Here is a 10,315-nt window from a genome sequence, read left to right as displayed (position 1 = left end):
ATTCAGATAATATAAGAAAATTAGTAATTTCATAGTATTAACTTAGTTGGGGACCGCGGTGATCGATTGGTAGGGCGTCCGTCGAGAATTTGCCATGTTAGCGATTCTGTGTTACGATCCCGTCTTGGCCCATAGATTTTTATCTGAATAGAATGAAAATATATAAAACAGTAAATGTTTTGGTCCAGATTCAGACCTCCATCTTGTCTGTCCGGAGCTATCGACAAGGCCATTTCCTCCCAGCGCAATCAGTTTTTAACATTAACACACTCTTACTTTAACATATTCTTAAATGCATTCTTATTTTACATACCATTCACTCAAATACGGCAACGGAATTTTTTCATCACCCTTTACATATATTTGTAATGACTATACATACATAAATTATTTTAATTGAGGGCCGATGGGTACTTGATATTCCAAGCAAATTGACGCTTAAATACTTTCTCACCACAGTTGCCATAATTTATAACTATCACCAAACTTTTTATAGAAAAAATGATATAATTGACTACATATTAAAAAACATATGTTTCGTCCAAAATTTGATGCTGTACTCGAGCACAATTCTCAAACCGAGTGTCAGTCCTATTCGCTCTGAGCGTTAGTGGGTTACATTGAGCAACGTTTTCTTTATGCACAAAATTAAGTGTCTGTGTGCTTGACCGATTCTAAGTTGTTAGTTTTTTCTTTTTTTTCCCAAGGATTCAGGGACCGAGAAAGGCGGGAGAAAAAGCGCCGTTGTCCCGTCAGGACATAACATAAAGAAAGCTTTACATATGTATTAGAAAGCTTTGTATATTTCTATATGTAAATATGTATGTACAATAAAAAATTCTTAATTCCCCTAAAAAGCTGAACAGGGGCTCCTGAAACTCGCTACCGTGTCCGAGAAATTCTTAAATCCAGCGGCATACCTACACGCTCTCTGTATGGAGCCAAGGCATGACAAGCCTCTATTATGTGGGACACATCGAGCAACCGTTTTCTGCATAAGGGGCACCTGGGCGGGCTTTGGCCCAAAAGCAGGTGCCCGTGTGTCAACCGCGTATGGCTAATCCTCAATCGGGTGAGAACGATTCCTCGAGTCCTGCTCAGGTACTCCGAGCGCCACAGATCGTGTTCTTGACTCGCAAGAAGCTACATATTTTGTTGTAATTATTTATTGTAAATTTTAGCTAAGCTTAAAAACTGACTTTCTTCCAGTTCTGCCAGTTACTCTGCTTCATTACATTAAAAGCGTGTTAAACAGCTTTAAAAATTTCAGTCTGTTTATAACATTATTAATCTTCACACATGAAAAGTAGAAATTTATTAAAGTTGAATTTAACCAAGGTACAAAATATACAAGATCTCTCATTTTTTATTAACAGTTATGTTTAAACACAATATTTTTCATAAGGCTGGTTACTTAAGTCGTCCGAACAACAAAATACGTTATTTACAACAAATTAAATTAAGAGTAAACATACTCATGCAATCGACCAGTAGGTGCAATGAGGAGTAACTGTACAGTTAATTTAATATAAACTGATCAATTTTATTGTGGGGTATTTTTTCTTTATTCCAGTTGAAGAAAACAATTTCAATTTGATCAGTTCTGACCACTTTATATTAGTAATTAAATGTATTTATTTAATGCATTATGTCACTGTAACGTAGTAGGTATATGTTGTATAATAACGTTAATATTCTCCAAAAACGAAAGGCATCAAAGGTCAAACAGGCGGTCGCTAAACGGTAACAGTCCAGTCCACCCGGGATGTCAAACATAAATTGATACTCAGTTCAAATTATGTAATTGTTTTATGCGAAAAATTGCTCGAATCAGTGGGGGTAGAAAGTGGATTTCGACTTGTATAAAAAGCAGGAGCATCCTCAAATTTTATCATTATCAATCTTGCTTCACAATGTTCAAGGTACCGTTTTAAACTGTTTCAAACATTTTAACAAAATACAATGTAGAGTTGTATTACAATTTTTCTACTACTCATTCCTAATATATAGTTATATATTTGAGTAATAAAATGTTATCTGATTTTAATTAATTTTAATGAAATAAAATTTAATAAGTAATAAAATTAATGTTAGCAGTTTGACAATAACTTATATTAAATGTCTACGTTTATTGTTGCAGAGTGCATTATTAGTTGGGCTTTTCGTCCTTTCCGTCGGTGCTATTGACGAGAAGAAACAATCCAAGAGAGGTCTCGCCGGATCCCTCGGAACTTACGGTGGGTATGGAACTGGATTAGGAGGTTACGAACTCGGAGCAGGATCTTTGGGAGGAGTCGGTCTTGGTGGATATGGTCTGGGAGGAGTCGGCTTTAGTGGAGTCGGTCTTGGTGGATCTGGTCTCGGTTATGCCTCTGGTCTCGGCTACGGTGCAGGCGCTGTTGGCGTCGGTACCGCTGGATTCGGCCTCGGTTCAGCTGGACTCGGCTACAGTGGAGTTGGCCTCGGCTATGGTGGAGTTGGACTCGGCTACGGTGGAGTTGGAGTCGGCTACGGTGGAGTTGGAGTCGGAGCTGTCTCAACTGTCGCAGCACCAGCCACCGTCCACCACAGACAGGAAACAGTTGCTGTACCAGTGCCCCAACCCGTGCCAGTCACCGTCACGAGAACTCAACCCGTGCCAGTACCCCAACCCGTGCCCGTCGACGTCCCTAGACCCGTCCAAGTCCCCGTCGCTCACCCCGTACCCGTAAGCGTACCCAGGCCTTACCCAGTCACCGTCACCCGCCCGTACCCTGTTCCAGTCACTCATCAAGTCCCTGTCCCTGTACCTCAACCCTACCCTGTATCCGTTCCCCAACCCTACCCCGTTACTGTCACCAGGAAAGTACCTTATTCCGTACCCGTTCCTCACGTTGTTCCCGTTCCTACCAAAGTCGTCCATCCCACACCTGTTGTTCACGCAGCTCCTGTTGTTCACGCCGCCCCAGTACTCGCCGGTGGCGTCGGGTTATCCTCTTATGGAACTGGACTTAGCGGAGGAAGCTTGGGCTTTGGATCGGTTGGTCATTCGTTCGGTCATTCCCTTGGCTCTTACGGTCTTGGAAGTTCCTACGGATTAGGTCACCCGTGGTAGATCTAAGAACCAATTGATGTATCATCATTGTACATATGTCATCACGATTTTTTTACCTTAATAAATTTTAATATGTATATTTCTACATCTTTTATTTTCCCGATATTTAGTGAAAGTTTTATAACTAGGAGACAAAGAGACAGAGTAGCCTGTTGAAGCAAGTTATCTGTATAGAAATCTCCTTTGAATTTAGAGATTAATTGAGTAAGTACAATTTTGGTTTGTTTTTTCATTTTTACGTCGTACATTGATACATTTTTTTATTCAGATCAGATCTAGGGCCCATTTATTCTCATTTATGACATTTTTCTCCCGACGCCCAGGGTACAGGGAATTTCAATAACAATTACCTATATCGGTGTATCTTTACAGTTATACGTTCCGTGTATCGTTACAGTTTTGATATTAATTATTGTAGATAATTCTACCATTCTTGTTTCCCTTTCATTTAAAAAAATAAAATAAAATAAATACAGCAAAAAAATTCTGTTCAAATTGCATGGATTCAATTAACTGATTGTTGCGAGTTGATATAACATGGGTCTTTAGATTTACTTATTTACGGTAATCTATCATGGTTTCATTTTATCACAAATTTTGACACACATGACATTTAATACATAAATCAAATGCTTATTATACAACTCAAGTTTTTCTATTAATTCAATTCAATAAAGTAATTCTAAACCATTATGTTTGAAGAGCCCGGTTTAACACGTCTTTAACTCAGTCAATTTTAGACGAAGGGCAAGAAAAAAGTTCCGTTTTAACTCAAGAGTTAATTGATTGAGTCATTTGACTGTCTCGTTTAAATTGGGTTAAACTTCGGGCGGATCTCTTCGCCTTTCGAAAACAGCATTTAATTGAGCGAGACAACTTGTTAGTAACTTCACGTTAATTTGCCTATTATCGTTCAGCATCGCATCCCCCTGGTACAAACGCCGGCAATGCTAAGTGGTTTATAACTCGTTTAAGTCAAATTTGAAATGAGGCTTCGCATTATTGGACGGAATTATGATGCTATCCGTTGTTCAAAAAGTTCTTTTGGCTGATCACTTCAATTTTTTTTTTTTTTTGGCTTGAATGAACTGGAGGATAGAAATTGAAAAAGGAGAAATGAGTCTACGCGTTCATTTTCATTTCAAATTTTAGTGGGGAAAAAAAATATTGTTTTAATTATTCTATGAGCGTTCACTAGGAATAGCTAAAAATATGTTTTTAAGGTAATTAAATTTTTACTTCCTATTGATCTCTTGAAACTAGCTTATATATATTCTGCCACTAGGTCAAGCATTAACAAATGTACCTGCAATTAAAGGTCAAACGATGATCACGTATGATTTTTCTTTGAACACAATCTAACGCATATCGAAAATATATATCTTTTAAAAATATTTAAAGCTCAAAATTCCTAGTTAATTATTAACGATTATTCAGAAATCGTGAGATGCGGTCTGGTGTGATGTAGGTTTCAGTAAAACATTTTCTTTGTGGTGCCAACGTTTCGATCTTTATTGAGATCATCTTCAGCCGAACCATTACCAATGTTTTTCCCATCGTCGGCTCTAAAATGGTTTATAACGGTTTAGGCCTTGATACGGCGCTCATCACTGTAAGGTAAAGTCCCGGGTTCGAATCCAGCAGCCCTGCGTTCGAACCCGACATACTTACAAATGGGCTTTTTTTTCAAAAACACCGGCACCGTGAGGATCCATGATATGGATTTTTTTTTAATTTATCCTCAAGTTACATAAAATAGTATATTTATTGAAGTAATCCTCTACAATGAACTTGGTTGGGAGGCAAGAAACGCTGTTATAACTGGCATTAGGTATTGGCTAAAGATCATTAGGGCCGATTCGACCCCTCGAATAGCCATAGCCTAGACGACCTTCAATGTCCTTCGAAAAAATGATAAAAAGAAGGGCTGAGAGAACTACCTTGTTTCACTCCCACATTCATACTGAACACTGTGCATCCTTAGAGGAAACATAACCCACTGTAGACTAAGTAAGATCTTTATAGACCGGACAATCTTTGAAGAGACAACCAAGTTGCGGAGTTTAAACAAAAGAAAATGCCCATCTACATAGCCAAATAAAGCAGCAGAAAAGTAGACCTTTTCAACCTAAGGTTCTACAAATTAAGCTTAATATTCGCAATTTGTTGTTACTATCGGTTATATAGTTGGTCTGATAGTATCGGGGGCCTCTAGGAAGAAAACAATTCTTTGTCGAGCTTTCCGCAATATTGACAGCCTTCGTCAATTCATATTAAACATTCTATAAAAATTAATCTGCGGCTTCATGCGCCGGAACGCCGGAATTGAAAATTAATTAATAGAAATGTAACATTTATTGCTGGTCAATAAACACTAGGCTGAAATTTGAAGTTCTCCAAATGTTGTAGAATGGACCATGAAGTTGGTAGAATAAACGTTAAAACTTGAATAAAGTTTATGTTGAAAATCTGTATATAATTTTAGAATACATTTGTAAAATTCAAATCTTTATTGACAAAGTTTAAATTGGGTTTTCTAACTTGGTTTCTACTTCTAATTTGGCTTCTGAAGTAGAAAAGTTGTTACATCTACAAAACTGCCCTTCTCTTACATATAGACTGGTTTAAAAGAGGGCAAGTATGTATATATAAATAAATATGACTTATGATGGGACTGTGAAATGTTTATGGAATCAATAATAAAACGCGTAGGAAAATCCATAATACATGGTGACAAGGACTCATAACTAATGTTGTAATATTGGGTTGGTGCAAAATTAATGCAGGTTTTGAAAATTTGTTTTATTTTCGCAGTTTCTTGTCATGTAAACAAAGCAAAATCCTCAAATCTAATTTATGGATTATAAAAATTTAATCTTTTATACAAAACGTTTTAGTTTATTCACTAGTTTTCGTGGTCCGCTTAACGAATTGAGATCTTTCAATTAATTAAAGTTTTTAGTTGAGATAAAAAAGTCAGTGTCACGAGCGGGGTTCGAACCTACGACTTTCGGCTAGATACGCCTCTACAACGCGACAAACGAAGTCACGATAGCTCAAGTGGGAGAGTAGCGGCGTATCTAGCCGAAGGTCGTGTGTTCGAATCCGGCTCGTAACACTAACTTTTTTATATCAATTAAAAACCTTAATTAATTGAATGATATTAATTAGTCAATCGGACCACGAACTGTAATGGATTTAATAATTAAAATGAAGTATATCTTCACTAAAACTCTTCGTGGCCATTTCATTTGCCGCCGAGAATCAAATAGATTACACGACATTTGAAAAATGGCGAAAAGGAGGGAAAATTCAAAAGGTGGGGTTGAGATGGGAAGTTAGTGTCCGTGGATCGAAGTCACGATAGCTCAAGTGGTAGAGTAGCAGCGTATCTAGCCGAAGGTCGTGGGTTCGAATCCCGCTCGTGACACTGACTTTTTTATATCAACTAAAAACCTTAATTAGTTTTAGTTTATATTGAATTTTATAAGAGCGAGCACCTGCGAAATTAAGTATGTCCAAACTAGATTTTCGTCAAATTTATCTGTACGAATATAAACTTGGGCGAAGTATGGCCCAAACCACACATAACTTCAATACAGTATGTGGGAGGGAAGCATTAGCGAATTCACAGTGTAGCAATTGTTTCAGAGATTTTGATCTCGAAGTCAGGGGAAATCACAGTAGGCACAGCAGGCCATGTTCCCATCATCGTGGGCGATGACCAACTCAAAAAGTTGATTGAAGAAAATTCAAGTAAGACAACATGGAAAATTGCGGAAATGCTTAGAGTTGATCACTCAACCATTGTTCGGCATCTGGAGCAACTTGGTAAAGTAAAGAAGTCCAAGTAAGGCACGAACTATCCGAAGCCCAAAGAAACCGTCGTTTTGAAATTTGCACATCTTGAAACTTGGTTTCGCCACCAAATCTATTTTCCGATCGAATCATCACGAGTGATGAAAAACGGATTCTGTACGATAACAGGAGACATACAGGTCAGTGGCTGGACAAGGATGAAGCGCCAAAACACTTCCCGAAACCAAAAAAGATTACGGGGACCGTTTGATGGTGTACTGCTGGGGGTTGTTCGTGAACCTTACCGCACCCTCCATAATCACCCGACCTCTCGCCTACATACTTCCACTTTTTTAGGCATTTTGGTCACTTCATGAGGGATACAATTTTTATAGAACGCGGTGAAGCTGAAACCTCCGTCCAAGACTTTACTGTGATTCAAAATAAAGATTTTTATGTCAACGGAATAAAAGCCCTTAATACACGTTAGCAGATATACAGATTGTTATGGGAAATATTTCAAATAAATTTTCTTTATATTATAACAATTAAAAATATTTTTGACTGCCTTTTCAAAACCGGCATTACTTATGCAACAGCCCAATAGTAATTTTGATAATACATTAAACACCGAATCACCACTTGGCTGTTGAGAAGGTTTTATGATCGACAGACCTTCCTTTCGCACCTAAGAAGAGATCAAAAGAGGGCGAGTATTAAAAAGAAATGGCTGATCAGATAAACTGGATCCACCCTCCACAGCGTGTTTGAACGTCCAATACCACTATGAGAAAAAGCCATTTGCAATATAATAGCAAGGAACATTGCATTTAAAAACAGTGAAACAGGTTTCCGAACAATTCAATTTGCACGAATTGCGCTGTTTTCACGGCCTCCTTTCTGGCAAAGCTTGCCCAATGGGAAAGAACATTACATTCTTTAATTAAACGCTCTCTTTTATTCTACTTTCAATGTTATAAAAACGGTAATACAAAAAAACCTATCTGCCCACCGTTCCATTGCAAAATCTCGAAAGGTCAACCAGCCGGTCAGTTACAGTTGAAAAAATGAGTCCGGCGGTTAATTCGTTCAATGCAAAATCCATTCGGAATGCACATGACCCGAGTGAAATCTATGATGGTCGTAAAGTGCGATCTTTTCTGCAAATATGGTGGCGATAAAAGGAAAAAAATGAGACCTAGTTATTATGTAACAAGTTTTGTAGATCAGTTTCGTATTTGTGCATGGGATGGTAGGGGTAGAAAGTTGTAAGGTGGATGGATCTTCATTGGGTATAAAAAGAATCTGTGTCTGAAAATGCAGTCATACAATCCACCAATTCACAATGTTTAAGGTACAGTTGTCCATGGTTTTTCATTCACAACTATCACCTAGCATAATGGGAATATTTACCTAATAGTTTTAACAAAACTTTTTCTAACTATTGCGTTTTAAACAACAATATACAATAATACATTGTATGATTCACAATTCCAGTGACAAGGAATAAAAAGAAAATTATTTTGACCCTTTTGATCATTTCTGGTGCATGAAACTTGTGAATTTAAGTTTTTATAAATTTTTAGACAAAACCTATTTATTATTATAATTTAATAAATTTTATACTGACACTAATAATATTAATCTTGATTATAGTTTTTAATGTTAGATGTATATTAAGTAGGAATAGGTTATTTTATATTGATTTGTATTTATAACAAAATTAATCTCGCATATTAGATTTATATTTAATCGCATTTCGAAAATTGTATTACTTTTTGTGGTTCACAAGTTTTCGTTTTTTGATTTTCAATATTAACAAATTTTAAAAGATTACATATTACCATATACCTAAATTAATGTTTAATAATTGTTTATTTGAAAATGTACAATAGTTGAAGTAATGTTATTTTTATCTAGATCGCTGTATTCGTGGGACTGTTTGTTTTGTGCGTGAGTGGAGCTGAGGAGAAGAAGAAACGTGGTCTTGTCAGTTCTCTAGGCGACTTCGGAGGCTATGGCTCAGGATTAGCGACACACGGTGCGGGATTTGGAGGTTACGGTTTAGGATTTGGAGGCTATGGTTCCGGATTGGGAGGTTACCATGGCTTAGGATTAACAAGCTATGGTTCAGCGTTGGGAGGTTATGGATCTGGATTTGGTGGTTACGGCCTTGGTGCCGGAAGTCTCGGATATGGAGGAGGCGTTCTTGTTGGATCGGGTCTCGGCTACGCACGAACCGTTGGATATGGAGTCGGATCGGTTGTTGGCCCGGCAGCTACCACTGTTAACCATAGGCAAGAAACTTTCCCAGTTGTTGTACCTCACCCAGTCCCTGTCCCTGTAACTAGGACCCAACCCGTACCAGTCCCTCACCCGGTTCCTGTAGATGTACCTAGACCTGTGAAAGTTTCTGTCCCTCAGCCTGTTCCCGTCGATGTCCCTAAGCCTTATCCCGTCACCGTTACTCGTCCCGTCCCTGTTCCTGTAACTCATAAGGTCCCTGTTCCGGTCGAAAAACCCTACCCGGTGCCGGTCCCTCAGCCCTATCCCGTGACCGTCACTAGGAAAGTACCCGTCTCTGTTCCGGTACCTCATGTCGTCCCTGTGCCTCAACCTGTCGTACACCACACTCCAGTCGTCCATCATGCGCCAGTGCATGCCGTCGTTGCTCACCCAGTGTCTGCTGTCGGATTTGGGTCATTCGGAGACACCGTAGGGTTCGGATCTGTTGGAAACACACTCTCTCACTTCGGTGGTGTTGGACTGGGAGGACACGGATTCACTGGTTCCCTTGGACATTTTGGATTATCCGAACCGGCTTGGTAGAGAAGGATTTTAAATTCATCTATCTATACTTCATTGTATATACACATCTCCATATTTGTTTTTATCTTATTAATAAAGTTGTTTTCATTATAATCTCTGTCTGTTTACTTTTCACAATAATCTAAACAAAATGAATGTTGTTAGTTGGTCATTTGACACGATTATCAAGGATATGTAGACCAAAGTGATGGGAAACGACACGTTCGTCATGCCGCGGACCCCCAGACGAAATCCCACTACCTATGTACGTTGTTCAAGCTGATGCACTTACTGTTTGACAGAAATCGATCATCTTGTTGGAGTATTTGTACGTTGAACTACAATTGCCTTTATTATCCTTACATAAATGTTTACCAAAGGTAAGCAGTCATAAAAATTTTTTGTATGTTTTCTATCAACAATTTTGTTTCAGTCGGAAAGAATTTGGATCGTCTGGTAACAAATGAAGAAAAAATTAAATATGTTTTTAAAATATGAAAATTTATCATTTTTGAGCATATATTGAAGTCTATATTAACCTTTAATTTGCATATCAGCGTATAATGTCATTTATCAAATAATACAAATATTTCTAAAAGAAGACAATGTTTATAA

General features: G+C 37.9%; 1 protein-coding gene across 1 annotated transcript; it reads left to right on the top strand.

Annotated features, from left to right (window-relative positions):
* The first annotated feature begins 1,888 nt into the window (after window positions 1-1,888).
* LOC106670163 (elastin-like) lies at window positions 1,889-9,814 on the top strand. Its single transcript, XM_014400246.2, has 4 exons — window positions 1,889-1,922; window positions 2,141-3,090; window positions 4,413-4,428; window positions 8,813-9,814. Exons 1-4 carry the CDS (start codon window positions 1,914-1,916, stop codon window positions 9,719-9,721), a joined length of 1,884 nt encoding a protein of 627 aa, XP_014255732.2. The 5' UTR covers window positions 1,889-1,913; the 3' UTR covers window positions 9,722-9,814.
* Window positions 9,815-10,315: the final 501 nt, after the last annotated feature.

The sequence above is a fragment of the Cimex lectularius genome, unplaced genomic scaffold (assembly GCF_000648675.2).
Source record: "Cimex lectularius strain Harlan isolate CLEC.00 unplaced genomic scaffold, Clec_2.1 scaffold134, whole genome shotgun sequence".
Classification (NCBI taxonomy): domain Eukaryota; kingdom Metazoa; phylum Arthropoda; class Insecta; order Hemiptera; family Cimicidae; genus Cimex; species Cimex lectularius.
The sequence above is the reverse complement of the archived record's forward strand: the minus strand, read 5'-3'. Positions and strand labels throughout refer to the sequence as shown.